Source organism: Pyrgilauda ruficollis, unplaced genomic scaffold, assembly GCF_017590135.1.
Source record: "Pyrgilauda ruficollis isolate IOZ18807 unplaced genomic scaffold, ASM1759013v1 scaffold93, whole genome shotgun sequence".
Taxonomy (NCBI): Eukaryota; Metazoa; Chordata; class Aves; order Passeriformes; family Passeridae; genus Pyrgilauda; species Pyrgilauda ruficollis.
Window position 1 is genome coordinate 3,440,573 of NW_024531377.1, and position 26,480 is coordinate 3,467,052.

Here is a 26,480-nt window from a genome sequence, read left to right on the forward strand (position 1 = left end):
CGGTGTCCTTGTTGCTCCCCGCGGGGCCCCAGAGCTGCGGTTCTGGTGCCGGGCTCCGCTCCCGCTGCCGCTCCTCCTCACCCCGGCGGTGACAGCGCTGCGTGCGGCGAGCCGGGGACACCGAGGGGCTCTGGCCGGTCTGAGCCGCCGGGCTGTCACGCCAACAGCACACACAGCCCTGCCAGCACACCGCTGGGGGGTAGGCTGCAGCAGAAATCAGGTTTTCATCTCTGCACACACACACACACACACACGTGAAGTGCTAGGTCTGTTCTCAGTTCCTGCCCCGCTGGCACTGATGCTCAGCACAGACAGGTCTGGAGGGCTCTGCTCATCTCTGCTGCACGGGGCTGGGCTGGCACCCAGGGTGGCGAGATGGACACTGCACGCCCCTCTGCACACACACAGGTAATGGCAAAAGGCGTCTTCTGGAGTGACAGCACTGCCAAATTTCAAGGCCCAGCTCCAAAGTGTTGTGTCACAACTTTTTAACAAAGTAATTGGACACCTTGTTTTAAAAGGGCAGAATCATGCAAATCCCCTGAGCCTGGTTTTCAGAAATGCCTGTTTCGAGAGGAACTGTTTTAGAATGTAATAACCTATCCTAACGCAGACCTCCAGCAGGGAAAACTTCAACTGTGTAATGCTTTGTGAGCAAAATCATAGCCAGCTGAAAAGAGCTGTGTGCTGGCAAGTGCCAAGCAGCCTTCATTCAGGAGTCATTTTTTGGACAGACATTTCAGCTCAACAGAAAAGAGAGCCCAGCTGCCAACAAGTGCATCAGTTTGGACACGGGAATGGAAAACTACTTTTTTTCTTCATTTACTATGCTTTGAGATGTCCTTTCAGGATTCATACATACATCTGGTTTTTCTTGTCTTCAATGGGCAGTTTTGTGAAATCTATCAGAGGCATATACTTTTGTGAATCTTTTAACTTTGTAAAATTGTTCACAGTATTGCCTTAGAAATGCCTTAGTTCAGGGCCCTTTTCAAGCACTGATTAGCTGCCAAATAATCAGTGTTTGAAAGGCTATGGACCTGATTCTTCTCTACTTTACACTTTTTTTTCCCTCTTGAAATCAGCTTACTTCATTGGAGCTACTAATTCCCAGCAGGTTTGGTATGACAAGAAATATATATACATATATTATTCTGTATAGATGAATATGTATATATCTATAGAGAGGAATTATATAGAGTAGAGATGAAATTATAGTACCTGGTGTGTTTTGGTTTCACTTGATCTTGTGCACATGTGGTGAGATTGCCAGTCTCCTGAAACATACTTCTAAGCACATCTTCCCTAAAGAATACCTTCTTTACACCTGCAAGTGTTCTTTAGTGTTGGGTGACTTTGCTGTTGTAAATTTTCCTGTCTGCATCAGATAGTGTTAAAAACACTAAATCATTTATTTCAGTTTTTTAGGCAGGACAATTCCAAATATTAACTCAGTTGTGCCTCATGGCAAGGCTTAGAGTGGTGCTGAATTAAAAGGCAATGAAATGGTGAAATTTTTCAGTCCCCTTTCAGAAGGATTCCTTTCAAGTCCTCTCAGATAAACAAATTTGGTTGTCTGCCATCTTAATTTCTTCTCTACCTTTGCTTCTTGTCTTTTGTCTCCATCTGTCCATCACAAGCTGAACACTTCTTATTGTGACATCCTTTCAAACTACCATCTTTTTTCTTGAAGACCTTTTGCTCACTGTTTCTTGGCTTTGGCTACTCTTTCTACACTACCAAATCCATGTTATTTCTTGTTAGATCAATAGGGTCCAGAGCTCTTATTGACTCTTTTTTTTCTAGGTAGGATTTGTGTGAAAAGTGCCAGAGACTCAAACAGGGGTCCTCTACAGACATTCCACCTTTCTATTTTGAAACTGATCCTGGAAGTCCTTAAGATTAATGCAGGGTCCTTTCCATGGCTCCCTCAACAAATGAAGTTCTTCTGACTAGGCTGCTTTGATTGTATCTGGTAACCATCCCCAGCTCACCTTTAATGAAATCCCAAGCTGCCCTGGCTGCAGCTGGTGGGGTGTGATAGAGGTGACAAAATTAATTTCCACAGAGGTGAAGTGAGCAGTGACAGGGACCCCTGAATAGAGATACCATTATTTCCCTCTCTCAGCCTAGGAAACAAAAGAGAATGCTGCAGCTGGGCACTGCAGTGTGTGTCCATAGACAGTGGATTGCCTTCCATGCTCCTTTCAATATATTTTTTTTACAGAGGGGTATTTTGTGCTCCTCTGATATTTCTTGTGACCAGACCTCAGGGAGGAATGCCTGTCAAATGTCTTTTTACTACATGCCTTGCTTCATGTGTGTGTGGATAAATCCAGCTCCTCTGCAAAGCATCGGTGTTCCACACATCAGCGCTGTTTTAAAGATTTCTGCTGTTAAAAAAACGCTGTTGCACTCCCTCCCAAAAGCATCTGGGAGCTGACCCTCCTGGCATGATATGGATCCATCAGTGCCAGCTGGCCTCCTGGGGGTATCTGCGTGTCCCTTCCCCCATCATCAGCTCTGCAGTGGGATGTGCGCATTCCAATAATCAAGGTCTGTGTTTCAGAAATATTAATGGCTGGGGATATACCATATGCCATACCTTAGCAACCCTCTATTTTAATGAAGAGCTATTTTCTGACAGCATAAGAGAGACTGTGGGAGTTTCAACATCTAGGAATGTTGGGGAGTGAAACCTGAAGCAGAACTTGGCAGCCTGCAAATTATTTATTACCTGGGAGCAAAAGAAGTGTGGGCTTGACTTCTACTGAATCACTGTGGCCTGGAGATATGGTCCTGCCTGCTTTCTTGGCCTTTGCCAGATCTCCTCTGCCTAACTTTTAGCTGAGAGGGTTGGGATGCCCTGTCCAAAGGGGAGAGCCTTTCCCTGAGGAGTGTATCTGGGCCTTAAAAATTTTCATGAAAAATTCTCATTTTATTTTTCTGATTGGTCAAAGCTGCTAACAAAGACACTTGGATTTATCCTCATAGAATAACTTCAGTCAACCTTCCCCAGGAGGCTGCTGTTGCAATTTGTGATTAAAGTGATTTATGATTCCAGCTCATCCTGATCTGGCTGAACTAGATATCTATGGGATTTGAAAGGGAAGCACTGTTTGTTACTGACTTGAAGGATATATGGTATCTGGCTATTGTCTTTAGGATGAAACACGTCTGCATCGCTTCAGGTTCTCAGGTCAGATCCCAAGTTTGCATGCTCCTTCTGAAATAAAACTTGGGTCAGGTTCTTCCCAAAGCTGTGTTTCACCACTGTTTATTGCAACATCAAGCTTTGGAACAGACACTGTTCATCTCGTGTTGGTTGAAGAAGTATTTATAGGAAATCTGAAGCAACTTTATTTCCCCAGGATTCCACACAGAGAATGTCAGACTTGGAGCTTTCCAAGGCAGCTGCCACCTTAAAATAGTCCGTGAGAATTCCTATTGTTCAGGTGACATAATGAGGCTGAGATGCAAATGCAGAGGGAAGCGGTAGCTGGTATGTTTTGACTGATTTTTAAAAAATTTTTAGTGACTCTCTCTGTCTCTTTCTCCCCCTTTCCATAATAAATAGATTAAGGGGAGAATAGATTTTATGGGGGAGAATAGAGGAAGATCAGGGGCCAGCTTCTGGCTGGAGAAGTTGGGATGCACAGCCTGCACAGAGGCTGAACGTGGCTTAACGCCTACATCTGACAGGACCTGATTTAGACATTTCCTCCTGCTCTGCAGAGGGCTGCACTGCAGTATCAAACATGATGCCTCCCTAGATCCCTTTCCCAAAGGAGGAGAGGAGGAACAAGCAGGAGTTAATAGCTGGTGGCTGATACCTTCACTGTAGATGCAGAAGCACTGAATTGAAGTGTGGGTATTTCTGATATCCAGCACCAAGATGCCAGGGTTCAAAAACATTTGGACAACACTCTCAGCACATGATTCCTGCAGAGTCCTGTGCAGGTCTGGAGCTGGACTCAATGATCCCTGTGGGTCCCTCCCAACTGAGCATATTCTCTGATCTCTGCAGACCATAAGCATTGCACTGTGGGGAGAGGGAGATGCTCTGTGTGTCACCCACCAGCAACTCTGCTGAGGAGCGCAGGAAAACATATTGGTCAAGCTTCATTGAATCCAGGACAGCCTCACAGATTGCCTGAGTGAATCAGCAGTTACCAGTACTGGGCTGCATTTTGTTGCTGAAAAATCCTACCTGCATCAAGTGCATTCAGAAGGATGGCAGGTGGTACAGCCCTGGGAATGAAGAGGCCTCGGGACTATGTCCACTGCTGCCACCAGCCTTCCCCTAAACCCCTTTTCCCTACAAGGAAAAGTATTTTCACTTTCTGCCTTTGAAGTTGCCACTACCCTGTGTGAAATAAGAGGGCTGTGAAGGATGTAGAAGTTGTCTGTCAAAAGTACTATTTTGTCAACTAAAGAAGCCATGGCAACATAAAGCTACAGGATGGTTTCCATCACAAGACTAACTTGAGTCAGTCACTGCCTTTGGAACATCTGTGGTGTGGGCTAAAAGTAGACTTTTCCACCAGAATTGAAGGATATTGAAGGAGTCACAAAAAATAGCCTAAAATAGGGTGAGGAAAAGAGGATTGCCAGATTAAGGGGTGGAAAGGAAGAACAAACAAGTGCCTCAAGTTTCTCTGCTTGTATTGATGTTACCCTTTTTCAGCCAGACTGATGAGTTTATGGGATATGTTGGATGGTGACTTAGCAAGTGGAACCACTGTTGAGACTCTCGTTGCCAAGATCCTTAATAATAACAATGCTCCTGCCAGGAATTACCTGCAGCTGGGGAGTTATACCACTGCTTACTTCTGCAGGGACTAGGAAGTTGTAGGAGCCATACCTGAGAGTTTTTCCAGATGTGTACCAGTTCCTATTTTGCCTTTGTCCTGTGTTATGCTAACTTCTATCCTCCCTGCATTCCTCCTTGTTCTAGGAACGCATCTATCTGGAGACTGGAAATGTGAGAGCTCAATAACAAGTTGATATTTTACCTGTAAAAATGCAAACATATGTCCAAGAAGGAAAAACTTGCTTCTCTATGAGAGCCATTTGAGATATCTGAGAGGGCTGAGATGTAGCAGGGAATATTTTGGAATAACTTTGCGATGTGACAAACAAAACAGGCCAGTTTGAAGCCTGCCTGTATTACAGTAGCCTGTCCTTGGACATATCACACTTGTTTGGATGGCTAAACTGATTTTTATTAAAGAAAAACATTTCTGTAATGTTTTCCCTTGAATATCTTTGAGTGCTTTAATAGGCCTGGGAGATGCTGAGGAATAATCAACACAGAAGCTGTTCTGTGAATCTTGCAGCATTTGTTTCTATGAATGTAAACTTTCCTTACTCCCTTTTTATTCAGACATCAAAAAGGAAAGAACAACAAGACAAAGGGAAAGATTGAGGTTTATGCAAAATCTTTTTCTCTATATTTTTTGTCAAAGAAAAGAAGAATTACTATTGCATATAAATTATCTTTTTTCCCTTTGCCTATTCTAGACACTTTCACCAGTTCATTGTAATTAGGCATAAGGTACTGAAATGATTTATATGTCAGACCTAAAGGACAATATTGTGGTTCACTGTTATTAGGCAGAAGGTACTGAAATGGTTTACATTTCAGACCTAAAAGAAAATGCTGTAATTGTACCATTCTTTTAACAGATGCTTTGACGCTGATTTGAAATTTGGGGAATATGACTTCAGATTATGTAGTCAAAGGCCACCTAAAATAGTGAGCAAGACAGGAAGAGAGTTAATGTTTTAAGGGTCAGGTGTGCAGGAGTATTTTTAAGATGTGTCAGAAAGCTGAATCCTGAGGCCAGGAAGGCAACCCAGCACACAGAGGAATTTGGATGATTAAACAAATGATGACTGCTGTAATTAGGAGGAGTTTTAAAGCCCCCTTAAAAATAAATTAAGGGCCTGCAATGTTGGTAGGAGATCACTGTCTGAGGGATGCACAGTGCCCTGAAGAAGGAGGAGGGGTTTATGTGCAGCCTTGAAGGAGGATGGGGAATCACTGTGGTTCCTGAACACAGGTGTGAGTGTGCCAGGCTCGCTGGGCTCAGTGCTCTCATACAGCCACGTGAACTAGACTTGGGCAATCTAGAGACAGGTTTGCAGTGGTGCAGTGAGCACAGAGACAAGTGAGATGTATGATTGATCTGAAAATCAGGTTTTGCTGTTCTCAGACTAGCTGCTTTTGTAAATACTGACCTTGCCAGTTTGTGGTTCCTTGTCCTGATACAGGAGTGCTTGGAGATACTCTCGTGAGAAAGAAATCTCTTCTTGGTTTTGCAATTTTTTGGATTAGAATCTCCTGGCTCTCTTTTCCCCAAAGTGTATTCTCTTGTATCCATAAGGAGTGTATGTAGCCTTGGCTGGTGGGTCACCTCTTCATCCCAGTGGTGACTGGGACATTAACCTGTGATGAAACTCCACTGATGTGGAAAATTGTGTGGTGGACCCTGAATGAGAAGATGTGTAAAAGTCAGTGCCAAGGTAAAGCAAATCCTTTCAGATCCCCTCCTTGACAGGCCAGAGTCTGACCAGTAGCCTGACAGACAGGAACAGTCTGTGGGCATGGCTGGCAGGGCGTGGCTCTCTGTGCTGTACTGGCTGCACCATGCAATGCTCCAGGATGACTCTCCTGAGGGCTGGTGGCAACAGCAGGGACTAAGTTGGCTCACAGTGGGGAGTCAGGAATTTTGTTTAAAAGTATTTATGCAGGCGAGTGTCAGATGTGTGGTGCAGCAGCTGTGTCTCACAGTGTGAAGTCTGTCTCACCCATCCTCCTGAGGGATAAACCCCCATCATAGCTGCCAGCAGCTCCATGTTTCCATTTAATGGGCAGTGTCCCTGCACTGCTGATTGCCATGAGGAACTTCTGGAGGACTTGGAAGTAGAAATGCTAGGGTGTAAGCAGCTTCCTGACTGAACCTTCACCCAGCCTCCTGAAGCAGTAATCACTGTGTAACCTCTGTGATAAACCAGTTCCTGTGATGAAGAAAGAATCCAGACTGGCCTGAGTGGTCTGGCAGCCCTGTGTGTGACAGATGTGTACAATTTGTACCCCACTGTTTGTCTTTCACACAGCACGTTTAAGGGAGTGTAAACCTTCTATCCACCCTGCAAACAGCTCTCACAGCAGCAGAACCTGTTCCTCTGCCATAGCTTTTGTAAATCAATGTCTGCTCTCCTGACCTGACCCAGATTTGTACTCCAGTTATTCCCTGGTGGGATGGAGGTGCCAGCAGCTTGCTCTGGGTTTGAACAACATTGTACACATCCTAAAATACCTGAGATATGATGCTCTGTACACGGGCTGCTAGTGTCAGAGAGGGGGCTTGTGCACACTGGTTTTCAGTATCTCTGAGACTGTGCTTTAGAAATTGGGCATTTCACTGAATTACCTGCACTGTGAGCAGAGAGATTATTTAATCATTTGTTGAGCAAGTGGCAGCACTGCAGAGAAAGGCCAAGAAGGCCTGGGCTTGATAATGTAGCCTGGAAAGACAATGAAGAGTGATACTTAATTAGACCCAGTTCTCTGAGATTACCTTTGGACTCTCATTTTTCCCTTCATCATTATTTCAGCTTAGAAAATACTTCTCTCATGGAAGGCAATGTTGTTTTACCACTACTTTTGCCATTCATGTTGGCTAGAGAAACACAGCTAGCATGAGAAGACATTTAATTTATTGGTAGTCTACTTAAAAGTTTTAGCAGTGTGCTCAGAGAGTACTTGTCAATTACAATGAGGCTAAAAATGATAAAGAATATTACCTAGAGTATTAGAGAGAAGAGGTCAAAACTAACACATAAGAGCACTTTATCTGCTGCAGCTTTCCAGGGTACCAGATTCAGAGGTGCTGTCTGTCCCCCAGGAGAAGGGGGAGGGCTGCAGGTGTCATGGGCCCAACAAGTCCTTTGCTCCAGCAGCACAGTGGTGGGAGGATGGTCATGGTGATTCTGCCTCCTCCTCTGCTGGAGTCCACCTGGGGCTGCTTCTACCCGATCTTTAAGGCTCCTCTTGCAGTGCTCCTCAGTCCTCAGAGCTGGGTGCATTGCACTGGCCCCGGCAGAGCTGTGCACACCTGGCAGAGCTGCTCCTGGCTGCTGTGAGTGATGTTTCCCTGCCCCAAGGTCAGCTCCTCTGTTGATGCAGCAGCTGCCTGTGGGGGAGTAGCTCATAGCACCGGGGCTGCTGGGTCCCTGCGTGTCCCAACCAAAGCAAGGTTCACAGACCTCTCTCTCAGGTTTTGCAGCATTAGTGAACGGCCTGTGGCCCGTTTCTGGCAGTGGCCAGGCTGTTTCATGGGCTATAGGCAAACAGAGCCCATCTGCCACCCCACGGGCATGAGCTGTCACACACGAGTCCAGCAAGGATATCACAAACCCTCCTGTGGCTCAAGGCTCCCCACCAGGACCGAGCAGCTGATCTTCTTGGAGGCATTTGCTCTTTCCTACCTGGTCTTGCCTCGTGTGGGTCTGAGGGTGGCCTGTAGCTCTTGACTTAGGTGCATGGCTGCTGCTTGTTTTTTGTAATATTTTAGCCAGTTGAATAGTTTGCACAATTAACTGAATTCCTGCAATTCCCAGGATTACACTTCTAGACTTCTAGCCTAGTTAAAAATTTCAGTAGATGATGGAAGTGCCAACAAGGAAGGATTTACACCAAGTATGATGGCCAGCATCTTTTATTGCTGTTGTAGTAAGAGCAACTTGCTCATTTTTCTGACATACTGCAAACCTTGCTTTGGTGTCTGTGAGACTACAAAAATTACAGGTAGATGCTGTAATCTGCAACAACTGGTCAAAACCCAGCCCAGATGTACACAGTTCAAAAGTTTCTTTGTTCAGTACACAGTTTAAAAGTTTCTAGCAATTTTAGTGTCACTTGTATGTAAAAATATTGTGTCATTAAAATCATACATTTAAATTAAAGTCACATTAAACAGTCATGCATTACCAGATAACTTAGACATGCAGAGGTGATTTCTGGATTCTGGAGATACACACAAACACAGCTGGATCCCATATAAGTGATTACATTCCCACTGGAAACCAAAGGGTACATTTCATATTCACCTCTGGCTAGAGCCAGTTCTAAACTGATTATCTTTTTGTAAGCAATTTGCACATGTAAGTGCTTCTTGCTTGCTGGTGTCCCTGCAGAGAGGCAACTGGGAGCACTCCACCTTGCTGGGCTGCTTGACACGGCCACTGTGCAGCTCTCATCTCAGGAAACCTCCTGCTGTCAGTGTCTAAAGTCACATCCTCATCTCCTCCATAACAAAATTAACTTATTCATCAGCACACTACATGTATCATCCATGTATGCAGTGATTTGATATCCCCACCACTGGGGACCTTCAGCTTTCTACCTATCCCAGTACCATCAGTTTATACAGAGGTGCTCTAAATTAAACTAAAAATGGTGCAAAGCTACATTAAGTGTATATATTTTTTTAAATATAATTTACCCTACTAAAAATTTCTATACTTCATTTGTTCATCTTTGCTTCTCATAGTATCCAAAAGTACTTAAGTTTTTCAGCTGTGTGTTTCCTGTTTCACATATACAGGTGCTCTATCAGTCAGGATCACTATCAGTAACAGGATGTCCATACTCATCAAGGAAAACTAGATTTCTAGATGTCTCTTATTTGGAGATGGTGACCCCTTTAAAATGGATCAAGTTTTTCATTGTCACCACAGCTTGTTAATTCTTTTCTCTTACTTGAGCTTCAGTAATAGCAACTGTTCTAAAAAAAAGGAGATTATGTTTTTCCACACATCAATGCATGTATGATAACAAAGCATAATAAAAGCAAGAAAGCAAGCATCATACAATTAATAATATCTTAATTCCTAATTTGGTATTGTTACTTATTCTTCTATGCTACCTATGGAAGACAAAACAGCAAAGATTGTTATGAATAGTTATCTCAGTTAAAAAAGATAGAAAACATATGCACCCATAGAAGTTTTGATGATATTAAGGATCTAATAAACTGCATCTTCACATATTTTTATACAATTTATTAGCTTACATTTTTAAACAGTTGCTCACCAATCCTCCATCATAATTGCTTCAGCTGGTTCCATCATATCTCTATAACAGAATAACTTTATATTTTAATTTAAAATTATTACATTAATGTGTATACTTTACCATATACTTTACGTACTTCCTTTTTTTTACTTCTCTTTTTCCCCACTCTAAGAAAAAAACACTGGTGTTAATGCACCAACCATGCATCACACATTTAACTTTTTGCTTTCAGAGCGAATTCTGTCCCAAGTCAATTAGAATATTTTATTATTAATAACCATCCCCTCAAAACTTTATAGGTACATACATAATCTGCTACTTTTCCAGTTTGTAACTTTTTGAGCATTGGTAGCAATTAGTTCACATTCCTCTGTTTCAATCCTTTTTCCTTTTTTTTTTTTTTTGATACCACTCCTAAATGTCTTTGCTGCACATACTTCCACAAGCTTTTGTGAGAACACACTACTGAATTTAACAAGACTAATGCTAAACATGAGCTGCTTCATTTTGTTGGTACCTCTTGAATTTGCTCTGCTTTTATGTCTTGATTTCTCTGCTTTGCCTCTGACAGCAGACAGGTATTATTTTTTTAAATTATGGGCTTTTTTTTTCTTTTTGTAAGTCCAAATTCTTTTGGATTACCTACAGAAGACCCAGAAAGAAGATGTTATTCTTTCCTTCTTGCTTCACCCTCAGGGTTTATACCATGCTTGGGACTCCTGTAACCTTTCTTGCACAGCCCTTCATACCTAGAGCTCATTCCCAGTCCTAGTGCTGCACATCACTACTCACAAGTGCTACAGCCCAGCTGGTATCACAGCTCCAGTGTTTTATCAGTCCTAAAAGCTTTCTTTTTTCCCAAAATAGCTTCTGCTAACTTGGCCTGAGCAGCATTTGATACCCCTGCCCAGACTCAGGGCAGCAGAGTGGGTGCCAGGGTGGCTGTGGCAGCGCTCAAGCAGCCTCTGCTTTACTGCAGCCCTGACTTGTTCCTGCTGGAAAAGTCAACTTTTCCTTCTGTGTTTCTCCTTTAAAAACAAGCAAACCCAAACCCCCTTAACACTTCACTCCTCCTGCATTTCTCTCCTCAGAGGAGCCTTCTCAATTTGCACCAGACACGCTCTGGTGCCCCAACTTTATTCGTGACATGGACGATACCTCGAGGGCTCTGCTTCCCATTTCCCAGCGCTCCCAGTGTGGGAGCCTTCCCCAGTGGCCCGGTTTTGGTCCGACCTCGAGCCCGGGGAAGAGGGGGACTGTCTGCTCTAGGCTAAGACAGGGAGGGCAGGAGCCCCGGGCTCGCTTCCCTCTCTTCTCCCGCTGATCTCCAGCAGGCGATCCAACAGAACTCTGGTGGGAGCATTATCCCAGCGGGCCATGTCCTCCCGCTGCCTCCGAAGCTCCCTCCATATCTCCACTCGTATCGTGCTTAACTCCCTGCTGGCCACGGTATTATGTACCACAAATCGGGGGGCTGCACTGTACTGCCACTGTCTCTTGCCCTGCCACCTTCCTCTCCTCCCTTTTCCCAGGAAGGGGCTCTGGGGGCTCACAGCAGCAGAGGCAGTGCTCTGCAGCACCTCTGGGTCCCGCATATCCCTGGAGCTTTCCCTTCCTCTGCTGCCCCTTCCTCTCCCGGATCCCCCTCTGCCCTCCCTTGCCCAGACGCTCCCTGCGGACTGCTCTCTCCTTCCCTGGGTGCCCCTGGGTCTGAAGTGGTGAGGAGCTGGGCCAGCGGTGGTTCTTCCCTCCCTGAGAACCTGCTCTGCCTGCGGCTGCACGCTTCTCTCACTGCCCTGCTCCGCTACTCCCCTCTCCCTCTTCCCAGCCGCTGGAGCGCAGGTAAGCGAAACAGGATTTGCTTTAAATCCTTCTGGCCTCTCAAAAACTACTGACTGTGGGCTTGCAGGCTTACACTCCTCTTTGGAGGGGCTTCCATCCGGATTAACCCACTCCTTTCCATCCCAGTGCTCATCATCCCTTCGATGGGGTGTTTTTGTGACAGCCCCGTGCTTCGCCTCTAATGCGGCTTTTAACTTTTCTATCTTGACTTCACAGGCCTGGTGGTCTGTGCCCCTCTCTTTTAGGGTCTGTATTTTTTGCACCAGTAATTGGATTGTTCCTTGTGCCTCCTCTACGGCTTTTGTACTGATGGCTACTTTTTCCTTCAGTGCCTGATTTTCACTCAAAATGGCCTTTTTATGTTCACACACCTCTTGATACTGGAGAACACTTCGCACTTTTTCCATGGCCACAGCTCTTTCTTGAGTTATACCCTCCTCTAGTTTAAGCCGCTGAGCCTTTATTTCTTCTTTCAGTTTCTTGTTTTCCTCCCTTAGCTTCTGAATTTCTACCTGGGCTGCCTGTTTTTCTTCAGCTAAGCTTTTGGCAACTAACCACACAGCCCACGCTCCTGCACATTTTAAGGATTTTTGGGAGAAGAGTTTACATTTGGTCATCTCTTTTAATTTGGCAAACTCTAGGTCAGCCTGCTGCATACTTCTGCAAGAGTTTGGACCCCAGGGGTTTGTTCCCCACTGAGTAACCCAATTTGCCAGCTCTGACATCTTTTTGTCTTCTCTGCAGGTATTTTAGACTTTACAGAAAGGTCTGTTTACAAACTACAGCTCAGGCAGGTTGAGAGAAGACGGCAGAGCCTCACCCAAATCTGGGCTTGCTCCTTTGTTGTTTTTCTAGTGTACTTTTTCCCTCCAAAAGGTTTTCTCAACCAAGAAATCCCCTAAGCAGGGATTTCTAATTTATCTCTTCTCACAGACAAGGCAGAGAGCTTTCATTCGTCTGTCCAAGGATGGTTAGAGGCATCCCTTGAACATTTCTCTTCCCTAGGTGGGAGGACGGCTTTCAAACCTGCTGGGTTCCCCACTTCAATATTTTCAACTAGTCTGTGTTGCCCCCAAAACCAGGTGCTATGCTTTCAGCAAGACACTTGAGGCTCTGTGAACACAGAGCAGCCTTGTTGCTGGTTGTCTCTGACTGCCACAGGATGGCACCCAAAAAAAGGCTCTCTCAGAAAGGCTACTCACAAAAATGCCATAAGGGCTCCCCAGAGGGCTGCTGCCTTCTCTGACGGTTCTGTGCACCACAGTTGGTGCCTTTACATGGGCTGGGGAAACACCTCACACAGGAGGAGAATCAATCTGCTGTTTGACTACTTCAGAGTTCTAACAGCCTGATCAAAGAGTGTTAATCAATCCACTTACAGTGCTGGGTGATATTATCTAGACTATTAGAGAAAAAGGAGATAAAAGTGAAAATCAATCCCTTATCAGTATCAAACCCACCCCCTCCCTTGTCTGCTATGCCTTTCCCCAGTTCATGCTCACCCTTCCTCTGCCCAAGGATGGCTGCAAGTGTCCTGGCACAAGTCCTTCACCTCCAAGGAGCACAGTGCTGACGACGGAACTCCTCTGTCTGCCTCTCCAGGGTGCTGCTGCTGGTGAGATTCTGCCTCCTTCTCTGCTGCTGGAGTCCACCCGGGGCTGTCAGTGGTGCCCTAAGGCTCCCCTCGCCCTGCTCCTCCTCCCCCAGATCCGGGGATGTGGGCACTGACCCTGCAGGCAGAGCTGTGCACACCTTGCCGAGCTGCTGCTCGCCCTCCCTGCTGCCCCTGAGTGCAGTGTGCCAGCCCCAAGGCCGTGTCCCTGCTGATGCAGCAGCTGCCCCTGGGGGAGTAGCTCACAGCACCGGGGCTGCTGCTATCACCCTGTGCCAGAGGTTTCAAGGCCCCACTGCCCTCCCCTACCTGCAATTTTCCTGCTGGCTCAGGGAGAGATTGCCATGCTCCCACTGCTCTGTAAAAATACAGCCAAGACATGCTGCTGGAGACGTTTTGGCACCCTTGGGCCAGGGGAAGCAAAACTGAGCGCTGAGGGGTGAGTCCCTGAGTCCTTAGACAAAGCTCTCCAAGAGCTCCCTGCATGGCAGGTCCCAACCAAAACCTCGTGGCCAACCTCATGGCCAACCTCTAGCATAGTCTGTGGGTCATGGGCATGCATTGCACCCCCACCACTCTACTGCATTCCCCAAGAGCTCTGTGCTTTGCTACAACAGCCACAGAAACAGAGGCACAAAGGCCCTGTGCTTCGCCCTGACCTCAAAGACCATCACTGATGCTCCTCAGCGGTTTCACCAGGAGCTGCAAGGAAAGCAGTGGCTCTTTGGGGGCTCAATGGGACCATGGCTGATGGCCTGTCCTGCCCCCATGGCCAAAGAAATCCATCAGGCAGTGCTGGCAGCAAGGGCAATAATCCTACGCTGAAACAGTTCCTCAAATAAGCAAAACCAGAGAAATATTTGAGGTTCAGCAGTTATTAAAAGACATAAATCCCTGCTCATAAACCCCACCGTCCCCACAGATCAATGCTTTGAGAGACATCTGAAGCTTTGTAAACTAGAAGAGGTAATAGGATTAAAGCTGCAATATGACAAGACAGCTAATTTTTAATTATTTCTAACTCCTTTCTAATTTCTACTTCATCCTGAATATTTAAAAACCTTTCCAAATGTATTTCACAGGTTTCAATAACAACCTAGTAACTGGATGTGGCATTATAGCAATTTATAATCACCTCCCAAAATGGGGATCTAAATTAATCTTTCTACATCTCATTAGTTTAGCTATCAGAGATCTTTTACAAGATAATTGGCTTTCAGTGGCTTTAATTTAATTTAATTTATTAATATCTTACATTTATATTTCATAGATGCTGTTTTAATTATTGAACTGATACATCTCAGAAACATAACTCTTTTATACAGCACAAAACTTTTGCTTTTAGGGCTCTAGAGCCTTTTAAGGATGTTTTAATGATAAATAATAAGTCCTTGTTTGTGTTTGCCTTTAGAGTGGATATCAATTTACTTTTGCCTTAGGTTCTCACAGAGGAAAATTAGATCTTATTTTGGAACATCCTGTTTTGCAGATGAAGCTGCCTTTATTGTTAAACCAAAGCTTGTTCCAACTGTGTAATGCCATAAAAGCACAAACAAGGGGAGGCAGGAGTAGCAGAAATGATGTGGAATAAGGAGCCAGTTCACAGCTGGCAGGTATTTCTGTAAATTATTCATTGGGCAGCAGAGTTAGGGAAGCTGAAGTCTCCCAAGGTGTTGTGTCCCATGGCTGAGCTCCCCAGTGCTGGCACCAAAGCTGCCCTGCCTGGAGCTTTTCTTGCACCCCTCAGGTGCTTGCTCTACCTGCACCCACACCACTAGCTGGGTCTGGGGGCTCCCCACCATCCCCCTGGCTAATTAATCTGCAGCAACACAGCGCGTGGAGGCTTCCAGCCTGCCAAAAACTTTGGCTGAAATGTCCTCACCGAATCAGTGAGGACAGACAGACAAGCATGCTGCACAGCTGACCCCAAGAACATCCTTCCTTCAGAAACCAGCCTAAAAATATGTTCCCTCCTGGAGCAGAATAGCAGCGTTGAAACATCTGACAGTAAATGTGATGATGATAATTGATGCTTAATGAATAATCCAGGGTAGCTTTAATATTTAACTTCATAGAATACCTTTTGTCCCCAGGAGCTCAACCAATTTATAAAAGGTGGACTTTTCCCCTGCAGTGCCTTTTTAACCATGAAATACACCATTTCAGGGGGACCAGCTGCACGACTGGCCTGCATGGGCAGGTTGCACAGCACTGCAGCAGAGAGGGCCTTTGTCCCTTTGTCCTGCTCCAGGACCTGCTCGGAGTGAGGCCATCTGCAACACCTGGGTTGGGGCAGTCCCAGACATGAGTAGAGACAGGGAGAAGAACTCCTTGAGAGCAGCCCCATTGAGGACTTAGGGGGTTCTCATGAATGCATCATAAGCAGCACCATCATTGGGCTGAGGGAGGGGATCCTGCCCCTCTGCTCTGCCCTTGGGAGACCCCCACCTGGAGTTCTGTGCCCAGCTCTGGGGTCCAGCAGAGAGACATGGACTTCTTAGAGACAGTCCAGTGGAAGGCCAGAAAGACACTCAGAGGGCTGGGGCACCTCTCCTATGAAAACAGGCTGAGACAGCTGGGGCTGTTCAACCTGGAGAAAGCTCCGAAAAGACCCTAGAGCACCTTCAAATACTTAAAGAGGACTTATTAAAAAAAGGGAGAGTGACCTTTTTAAATGGGCAGATTGGGATAGGACAAGGCGAAATGGTTGTAAACTAAAAGAGGAGCGATTTAGGTTAGATGTTAGGAAGGAGTTCTTTGCTTAGAGGCTGGTGAAGTGCTGGCACAGGTTGCCCAGAGAAGTTGTGGATGCCCCTTCCCTGGAAGTGTTCATTCAAGGCCAGGTTGGATGGGGCTTTTAGCAACCTGGTCTAGTGGAAGTTATCCCTGGCCCTGACAGGAGTTTGGAACTAAGTGACCTTTAAGGCTCCCTCCAACCCACACCATTCTCCAGTTCTATGAGTTTACCTCCGGCCTGTGACTGTCAGAGGCCACGATCCAAGGCCCCACAGAGCTGAGCACTTCCAGTTCTCTGGTGGGAATGAATTCCACCCCTCACCCTGCTCACTGGGGGCCACTTTCCAGGTGTGGGTTGTGCTCCTGAGGGCTGCCCATGGAGGAGCTTTGCTCTGACACGGCGCGGGAGCAGCCGAGGGGCGGCAGCGATGCCTTGTGAAGGCTGACCTAGAACAGAGACTAGACGGGCCGTCTCCTAATATGAAGCCTAGACTTGCACATTAAAGCAGAACAGAATCTGAAAAATAGAAAAGCTGAAACAGAAGCTGGCAGGACAAAACCCGAACCTGGAGATGAGGAGGGGGCCCTTGCAGACCCCCATGCCTCCGTTCCATCGGGCACACGACGGGAGCCGGTGCCCTCCGGGCCGGCCGGAGGGGCCCGCGGTGGCTCCGCTGCCCCGCCGGGCTCTGAGGGCGGCCGGGCGGCGGAGCTCCCGCTCGGCCGGCGGGCCGGGCACGGGATGAGCGGGAAAAGCGGCCCAACACCCCCCTCTGCTGTCGGCACACAGCGGCACGGGCTCCCGCACCGCCGCTGCCGCCCCGCAAAAACCCCCGGCCGGGCTCATTTGTCCCGCTAAAGCATGAAACAAGTGTGTGTCAGAGGAGAGCAACAACCATCGGCAGCGTCTGCTCGTGTCATGTAAGTACCTGAAGCCTCGGGTGAAGCCAGGTTTGCGTTTAGACACGCACGGATAAAAGCCATGGCAGTTTTTACTTAGTAATATCCCTTCCTCCCTGTCCCCAAAGGAAACAAGCTGCTTCTCTTCAAAGTTACTCTGCCACGCAGCTTCTCCCAAATTTGCTCTTGCAAGTCGTGACTTCTTTGGACACAAGGCTGGTCCCCTGGTGTTGGGCTTTGCTGGGTGTGGAGGGCAGGAGGCTGTAAAACAAGGCAGATAGGTTCCTGTTTTACTGTCATGTTGGTTTGGACCAGTTCTACAGAGTGGCCTTTTTTTATTTTAGACACATTTCAACATTTTAAAATTACTTTATTTGTAAAAGAAGGCTGCATGTCTTTTTTCTTTCTCTCCCCACTACAAGTACCCCATGCTGATTATGTTTTTTCTTGTAAAATCTGCAATTAGGACTTTTTGATAATGCAACCATTCTTGGCAGCACCCCTAAGCCATGAGGGGTGTCTTCCAGCTGCAACATTCAGGGCCTTGGAGAAGGCACCTCGGTGAATCTTGAAGAGCTCCACTGAGCTCATGGTGCTGCAGCTGCTGCAGGTCAGGCTGGGACAATTTTTCCTTCTCCAGGAGGCTCCCGACATGGCTCACCCACAGTTCATGGCTTCTCCTTGATGGCTTGTTATTAAACTGTACAAATACGAAATTCTTTCCCCTATTAATCAAATCAGGAAGAAGGTCAAGTGGGTTCATTTTAGATCAGTCAGAAGCGAACATTTCTGGTAGTTTGGTTTGCTCAGCAAAATGAAAGAACTTCCCTGAAAGAAGTCTGAAGCCAGCCAGGGCTTCTTTGTACTTGGGTTTAACCCTAATGTCTGAAGCACTGGTGTGACTGTCTGCTGACTTGGGGTGACATTTGCAAACACTCCCCTTTAGTCCAAACCAACCTTTTTTTAGTGAGTAAATGACTGATCCTGCCATGACCCTGTGCTCTATTCCTATACTAGCCAGAGATGCCCAAGTGTCACCCAGGGTCAGCTCGTGACTTTGGCATCATGTGCTCTTGCCCCAGACAGGCAGAAAGGCAAGTGTGTGATTTCTAGACAGCTAGGAGACTTCTCTTCCAAAAATACATGAAGAAGTCCTCAGCTGCCACCCAGGTCTAGCTGTTCAGGAGCAGGGATGAGCAAGAGGTCCAGAATATGAGCCAAGGTCTGGATCTGCCCTTCTATGCTTCCACCACTGTAACGTGAGCATTTTTGTCTGTCCTGCCAAGAGGCAGGGCAGGGAGTGTTCCTCATTGATTAAAAAAGGCAAATCAAGGTCCCATTAGATGCACTCCAGTTAGGGACTAGGATGGGGATCTCACTACCTTGGGGAGGTGAGATACATGAAATAAACCAAAAAAAGTTGTCTTCCTAACAACCTGCTCTTGTTCCTCTCTACTAAATATATTTCCTGGAGCCAGACCTGACTTCTGCATCCTATGACTCCTGCTTCAGGGATCTTAAAATTCCTACTGATTTTAGTGGGATTGGGCTCAAGCTGCTGGACCAGCAGGGAGCTTGTCCCTGGGTGGCAGCTGTCCCTGTGTGCTGCAGCGGGGCTCCCCAGCCCCCAGGACAGCATATTCTTGGCTGTACCAGAGCACAGTACATCGTGTTTCGTCCTTGCAAAAGGTTGTTATAAATGGTTTCATTTCAAGGGAGCTCAATTAAATCTGGGAACTCTTGCAACAAGTTCACTCCTAATTGTGGCTCGGAGACTTTGCAATAGTCAAAAGACAAACGGATGGTGAGGAAAAAAAGCAAACAGTAGCAGGCATTTCCATGATGTCCTCTTTGCTCCTTATTAGCTGTGCCCTGTCACGTGCGGAGCACTTCGAGCGCTTCACCTGTCACTTCCAAGACTGTCACATTTCTCTTCCTAAGTTTCCATGTCTTTTAGGGAAGAAGCTGAGCACACTACTTGCCAAAGGCACCATCCCATTGCCTTTGGGAGACAAGAAATTCTGAAAACAGACATTGCTGCACCTGAAACTGGCCTGCAGCTTTTGAGCTCCTTCCCCAGGCCACAGGAGATCAGTCCTCACCAATGATTTCTAGCTAAGCACAGTAATGAAACCCACAGGACATCAGTCTGGCAGACGCTTTTTAATGGGACCTGATTGTCCTGAGTCCTGAGAGTGGCCTGGTTTCTTGGGGATTACAGCTGGCCTTGTTTCAACTTTCATCTCAGCTGAATGTGATCACCAAAGTCAGGTCAGTTCTCAGAGTGGGTGGTCTCTGTGCAAGCCATTCCTCACAGTGAAAACCAGCATGTTGCTGTTTTCTCCCAGGGCTGGTCCTGGCCCTGGGACTGCCTTTCTGCAAGGCAAAGTAAGACCTTTATTTTCCTTTCCCCATTTTCTTCAGCTATAAAAATACACCTGTAGATAGGATTATTATAAACAACGTCATTAAATTGTGCCTTTGCTGCTTTGTTTGCAGTGACTCATACTGCAATTCTTACAAATACAGGTCAAACAGGAGCCAGAATTCAGCAATCACAGTCCTGGCTCTTCCCCATCCTAAATGCTGACCTCCACAAGGCAGTGGGAAGGACTCTCCTGTAGATGACCCAGAGACATGAGGTCCCTCAGCACATCCTCCTTCCAGTTAAGGCAACAGCAAACTGGTTGCTGGTTCCCTGTCAGCTTTAAGCAGTAGGTTTTGTTCTTTGGAAGCAGCCCCACGTTGTGTTTCAGCAGCCTTGGTGCAGGGGCAAGGCTTGGCCAAGTAAGGAATTGGGCTGGTTTTCCCCCTCCTTGTCTGCCAAGCCCCTGTGCCACCGCGCTCACGTGTTGTGTCTGGGAGCGGGTGACAGCTCACATAATGCAGACTGGCAGGTGACCACGGGAAATGCAGCACGGGTCACGTCTCTGCAAGCCAGGCTCAGCCTAAGTCTCCCAAGATGCGTCACTAAGAGTCTTAGGGCTAAATCCCTCCCTGCCAAAGTGCAGCCCTGCAGCAGGGATGCGCTCGGCCCCCACTCCCGCCTAGATGTGGCCGTAGCTCTCTGCATTGGTGGCACAACTTGTCAAACTGCTTGTTTGGGAGCTCTCCTTAACCAGGGCTTAACCTTCCAGGAGCCCAGAGCAATGGAAAATATTTTACCTTTCTGTACCTGAGAGCAATGAGTGTAGTTGGGGAGCAAGACCTGCCAGGCTGCCTGCAGATTGTCAGGGGGTTGTGACCATCCAACAGCTTTGAGGGGGCTGTGATCCGGGGAGTCTCACTTAGAAAAAACACAGTGGGGCTTCACACCACCCTGGATGCAGTCAAGCACTTCTCCCTGCCTCTTACCAGCAGAGAAACGGACAAGGGATGGGAACCTGGCTGGCCCTTTGGCAGACAGCGAGTACAGCTGCCTCCCTGTGTGCCGTGCCTTTGCTGGGGGCAGGCACTAGCACGGGGAAAATCTGACCTTTGGGTGGCCATTCCTCATGGCAACTTTTTTACAAAAACATCCAGCACTATCTATGCTTCTCTCCTACAACTGTCCCCATGTGTACCTGGCCTTGTCCTAACTCCACAGCTCTCACTTTTTGCCAGTCAGATCCCAGCCATCCATCCATCTTGCATTCATCTCTCCCTGTCCCTGCCTTTCCTTCTCGCATCCTCTCCTACGATCATTATTAAACTGATCTCACCAGTCTCCATGTGGATTTCCTGCCAGCTGGAGGCAGGTCCTCACACATATCCTGGGCAGGCCAGGCTTATTTCTGCCCCATTCCCATGCTCCCCACACCTGAGAAGCTTACACCCTCCCAGAGCAGAGGCAGGACAGCCTAATGCCTGGCTTTTTAAGTGACAGCACCTCTCATGTGACAGTGAGAGGCAGGCCTTATCCCTTCTTTCCCTTGTGAGAAAAAGGTAGGAATAACAGGCACAGCCCCTCCAAATTGAGCAGACACCCTCGCAGTATTGCCCTGCTGCCCACAGCAGCACTGATGTAATGAAGGGCCTTGTTTCACACAGACAGCAGCTTTGGAAACATTTAGTAATTAGTGCCAGAGACAGCAAAGCTGAGAGCATTCCTGAAACTGCTCATTAAATCCCCAGGTCCTTGGAGTCCTGTAGCTGCCTGATGGCTTCCTGCACACACCAGGGGCAGGCAGGGGACCAGGCTGCCCCAGCTCCCTCCTGCCCTCCTGCCCACACTCCGGCCACCAGGCTCAGCCCTCCCCCCTCTATTGGGTGCCTCATCCCTACTCTGAGGAGCTGTGTCCTTTCATCTGGAGATGCCATGTGGTCAGTGCCCAGCAGCTGCAGCATCTCCAGCTGGGTGGGTGCTGGCCCCTGTTCCCTCTCCTCCTCGAAGGATTTCCACAGCGGTGGGGACCGTGCCCAGACCCAGCTCCCCGTGGCTTTGTGAACAAGGCAGGTGTGTTTGTGGGGTGGCCTGGAGGCTGTATGGGAGGGTGTGATAGAACCTTTTCTCCTGAAGGCTCTGCTGTTACACACAGGGCTGCTCTGCTCAGTCATGGTTTCATTTCTGGGTACACACGGATCGGGGCTGGAGCACAAGAGGCCATTTGCCTCTCTGAAAAGGTTATACAAATGTTCTTTAATTACCTGGGGAAATAAGTGATCAAAGCCATCCTTCAGAAGCTATAGCTGTAGGACACTGCAGAAGTGCCTGTGCTTGAGACCAGCTGGGTGGATATTGTTGCTATGAGGACATTGCTTTACATTTTGTGGAGGTGGTTTGTCCCATCTGGAGAGCAAGAAGCAAAGGTGGGGGTCTGGCTACTGTCATCCATCCCCTATGTGGGGCTGGTGAGAAAGTGGGGCCAGACCCTTCTTGGAGGAACATGGCAAGAGGCAACAGGCACAAACTGCAGAGGGAAGTTCTGGTTAGGGAGAAAGAAAAATGTTCACCATGGGGATAGTGAGGCCCTGGACCTGTTGCCTGGGGAGGTGGTGGGAGCTCTGCTCTGGAAAACACTTACAGCTCACCTGGACTGGCCCTCAGCTACCTGCTTAACTTTGCAGGCCAGCTTGGCTCCAAGCAGGGGCTGGACAGGAGGTCCTGGACCAGACCTTTCTGCCCAGACCTGCTTTGTGATTCTGTTATCCACATCCTCCACATCCGTAAGATATTTCTGCAATTAACCCGAGTTTACTGATGTGCCACATCACCAAGTGCTGCAGCACTTGTGTGGACAGGGCAGCGTTGGGTCAATCCCTGGAACTCCCTAAAGCAGTGCCTCAAACCAGCCTCATGATCCCAGCCTCCCCCACCTCCGCAAGTTCCCCAGGCAGCTGCAGTTCAGAGCAGACCTGGATCTATTAACCAGGGGAAAGCATAGGAATTTCAGGCAAGAAGCTTTGGTCCATCTCATGGGAAGCTTTGTCATCCAAGGTGTCTGAATCTTGAGTTTTGTGGAGGAGATGACAGCAGAAGATGGTTTGGGGACTTTGCAGTGTTGTTTCTGTGACATGCATGAATATGAGTGACTGAAGGACAGGTGCTGTGCAGTGCTGCTTATAAAAATACACTGTTCCATCCGTCTCCACATAATAAACACATTAAAAAGGAACAAGGTGTGTCGCCAACTGTCTCCAAGGCTTTACATGGGCCAAGCTACTTTTTTTTTTTTTTTTTTTTTTTTTTTTTTTTTTTACCTTTTTACAACAAATGGAAGTAGAGCAGTGAGTTGGTTTCAGGGGAGAGAAAGGAGTGGGACGCAGAATATCACATCCTATTTCCTCTTTTAAACACTTGGCAAGGGAGAGAACTTTCCATTCCCATCTGGCACAAGCAGACTAAACACAGGTTCCTTTCTGATAGCCATCTGCACTCTTCTGCTACCTTTTCCCATCAGTCTTCTGCAGGCAAAATGCAAACCCGTACACTATTTAAAGATTCTCAAATTCAGGGTGTGTAACAAAATGATCCCGTTTAGTTACCTTCTTTCCAAGTCACTGAGCTTCTAGTGCCAAGCCAAACAATAACCTGGTTAATCAACAGGCTCAGGACATGAAAGCAACTCCATTTCCTATTTGTGAATGCACAGATGTTGTTTATCTTGGATCTCCCCTTGTTGGTCCCCCAGGATTAAATCACAGACTTTTAGGTGGAGCATGAGTGATTGCTTTTCTATTGAAGCAGCTCACAGCAAGGTTTGGCCAGCCCTGCTGCTGTATCATCCTCCTTCCCACCTCCCTGGTGCTGGGTCTCTCTGCTGGCCCAAGGGCTCCCCACAAGAAGTGGGGTGTGTCGTGGTGTTTGGAGGCATGGCTTGCTGACACAAGAGCTGGGTTATCTCTGCAAGGACCTGCCCCTGGCACACCCTCAGGGTGGTGGGGCTGATAGTTCTCAATACCCAGGCAAGGCTGGGTCAACACTGACACTGATAAGGGAGATGAGCTTCCTTGCAGACACAGATGTGGGGCCTGATTCCTGTGCAGCTCCCTGTGTAGCCATCCAGCCCCACCTTGCAAGCCCAGCATGGTTTTTGCCAGGTCAGAGAACACCATATTTCAGATGAGGTGCTGGTTTTGGTCTGGTGCAGTAGCTGGTGCTGCAATGAGAAAGCCATCCCTGGTGAGGCCTCTGTGCCATCCCTTGCTCCCAGGCACCACAGCTGAGCTGCAGGTTTTGACTTTGTCCAATATAACCCGGGGAATCTATTGGCTCCCTCTGCGAGCAGGCTGGGCCTCCATGTGTCCTGTGGTGGTGAGGCCGTGTGCTCCACAGTCAGGTGAGTGGGACGATTCCTCCTTCATACAGACTGAGATGCTCTGAAGGTCCAGGCACATTTGCCACCTGATGCCAACTCCAGCCACCTCGCTCAGCCCTGGCAGGGGGGGCTGCTGGTTCTCCTGCCTGCTTATGTAGATTTTAATTTCAAGTGGAGAAGGCCATCCCCATCCTTCCCCATGCCTGTCAAACTGCTGCAGAGCCAGGCTGGCATGGCCTCATCTGCAAACCCTCCTGTAGGGGTGGCTGCACCATGGAGGTGTCGGTGATGCTCTGCACGGGGTCCGTGGAGCATTTTAAGAGGCTTCCTGTGGGACGAGTGCCACTTCTTGCAGCATCGGTTGTGACTGCACTCACAACCTACTTCCTCGGCTGCCAAGTGCTCTTTTGCAGAGGGGGGAGTCGTGGTGATAGATTTCCATATTGCAGAAACACCCCGACTGCAAGACTGAGCTGGTGGAGGCTGAGGCTGTGTTTGGAGACACCTTCCCACCCACAAACCCTCTGCTGCCGTCTGCCTACCGAACGGGAGTCCCCACCCGCAAACCCGGCACGCAGCCTTGCTCCGCAGCTGCGAAACGCCGAGCAGCCCCGCTGGGCGCACGGCGTGGCCCGTCCGTCTGTCCCGTACCGAGGACAGATGGATGCGCGGCGCCCGGGGCCGCTCCCCGCAGAGGATGCTGCAGGGCCGGGCGCTCCCGGCAGGGAGCGTGTCCCGCACGCCGCGGGAGCAAGAGGAGGCGCGGGGGGATGAAGAGCGGCTGGAGAGACGTGGATCGAGCCTCGGCAGCCGGCCGCTTTCCCTGCTCCCCCATCCTGGACACCGGTCCTGAACGACTCGGAGACCTGGACGAGCATCAGCTCGTGCCGCCGGTGCACGCTCTGGACGCAATTTCCCCCTAAGATGCTTTGTGCAGGAATTTCAGTGCCCAGGTTGCATGGCAGGACGGGGACGCTCCCACCTGTGGGCACAGGGTGGCATGGGGACACGGCGTGTCCTGGGTGCCCTCAGCAGCTGGGAGCGGTCACCGCAGCGGGGCAAAGGGGGTTTTCTCCTGGTGCAATTGCACTGAAGTCCATACGAGTAGAGGTAGGTGAGCAGGGAATTTGTCTCCTTTGGAGGCATGACCGAGCTGTCTGATTACTATTCTTCAAGAGTAGTGAAAGATTTAAGATAAAGCCCATCCCTTAGCCTGCGGGCTGGCCAGACAATGCAGCTGCCGAGGACAGGAGCCACCAGGCTGCTTCCTACCATGGGAAGCACCCGGAGCTGTGTAAGACAAACTGCAGTGACCCTTCCTGGGGGCCTCGCTGGATGGAGGGTTTACACAGCGAAGACTGTCCCACTTCCATGTCTGTAACTGTATGGCATGTGATGAGATGGGGCCAGGATCCTTTCCCTGCTGCTTTGGGAATGGTAGGAGTAGTGGTGGGTGAGGGGAGGAAGGAATCATCCTGCCACACAGTTATTCTGGGCAGTGGTTCACAAACCAGGGATTGAGAAGTCTCACCGAGAGCAGAACACAAATCCCCACTGGGGCCATGCTGCAGCCTTTGGAAAGGGAGAGAAGAGCTGCCACTGAGAAAGCACAGGACTTCAGAGCTGAGCTACTTTAGCTACTCATTCCTCAAGTCCCCAAAGAAGCAATTACTGCATCGATCCCTGTCTTAGTGAGCTCTCGGAGCAGAAGGCAAAAGGCTAACTAGCCTCCACTCTTAAGTAGGAAGCTGAGGATTTTATGGGATTACTTCTTGCTCCTTGACAGATGTAGGCTCTTTTAGGTCAGAGTTGAGGTCAGTGCTGAGCATCATGGTTTGATTTAATAGGCAACAGTAAGAACCTTTCATCAGGACAGGGATGGGACAGGCCGATGACCGCAAGGGACCGTGCTGGCTCCTGCACACCTGTGCACATGCAGGACAGGGTGTGGAGAGGAGCATTGCTGAGACCCATGTGGTCAGAGTCCCTCTCTCCCAAGAGTCCCTCTGGATTTGCTCCCCAAGCCTGGACCTACCACAAAGCCAGAGGAGCTGGATGCCTTCCAGGAGCCAGGCCACATCCTGGTGCAAGCTGTCCCATGCTCCTCCTCTGCAGCGTGGCCATAGCTCTTCCTAAGTCCAGCTTTCATTCCAACAAGTAGAAGAGCTTGGGGCTCTGCTGGGTGAGCAGCTATTCCCTAAATCAATATTAGATTTTCATCATTGATTTTCTGCCCCAGGTCCTTTCAACACTTTTTAACAAAGCTGACTCTGCTGGGGAAACTCCAGGGGCTGCCATGCCCCTGCTTGTCCTCTCCCATGCTTTGTGGTGGGGACACAATGGTTTGCCTGCTCTCACAGCAGCCAGAGCTAGAGCACTGGCTCACTTCTATTGAGACAGACGTGCCTGACATCGAGAATGTTAGTCCTCCTTTGGTGCAAAAATGGTATTACTGGTGTAAAAGTTGCCCTGTGCTGTGATAGCAGTGGTCACAGCTCTAATTACAGCATAGATGAGATATTACAGAAGGAATGAATACCCCCAGTTAGCTCCTGTGTTTTGGTGCCTT

General features: G+C 48.3%; 1 protein-coding gene across 1 annotated transcript; it reads left to right on the forward strand.

Moving 5' to 3' along the window:
- The first annotated feature begins 11,461 nt into the window (after window positions 1–11,461).
- On the forward strand, window positions 11,462–24,994 carry LOC121365316. Its single transcript, XM_041489410.1, has 4 exons — window positions 11,462–11,540; window positions 11,750–11,926; window positions 16,969–17,195; window positions 24,361–24,994. Exons 1-4 carry the CDS (start codon window positions 11,462–11,464, stop codon window positions 24,832–24,834), a joined length of 957 nt encoding a protein of 318 aa, XP_041345344.1. The 3' UTR covers window positions 24,835–24,994.
- The last annotated feature ends 1,486 nt before the right edge of the window (window positions 24,995–26,480 follow it).

Excerpts from the sequence above, each read along its gene's own strand:
- LOC121365316 (XM_041489410.1), top strand. The coding sequence starts at position 11,462 with ATGTCCTCCCGCTGCCTCCGAAGCTCCCTCCATATCTCCACTCGTATC. Across the intron at positions 11,541-11,749 it reads CCTGCTGGCCACGGTATTAT|ACGCTCCCTGCGGACTGCTC; the intron begins GTACCACAAATC and ends TCCCTTGCCCAG. Across the intron at positions 17,196-24,360 it reads GCAGCGTCTGCTCGTGTCAT|AAACACCCCGACTGCAAGAC; the intron begins GTAAGTACCTGA and ends TCCATATTGCAG.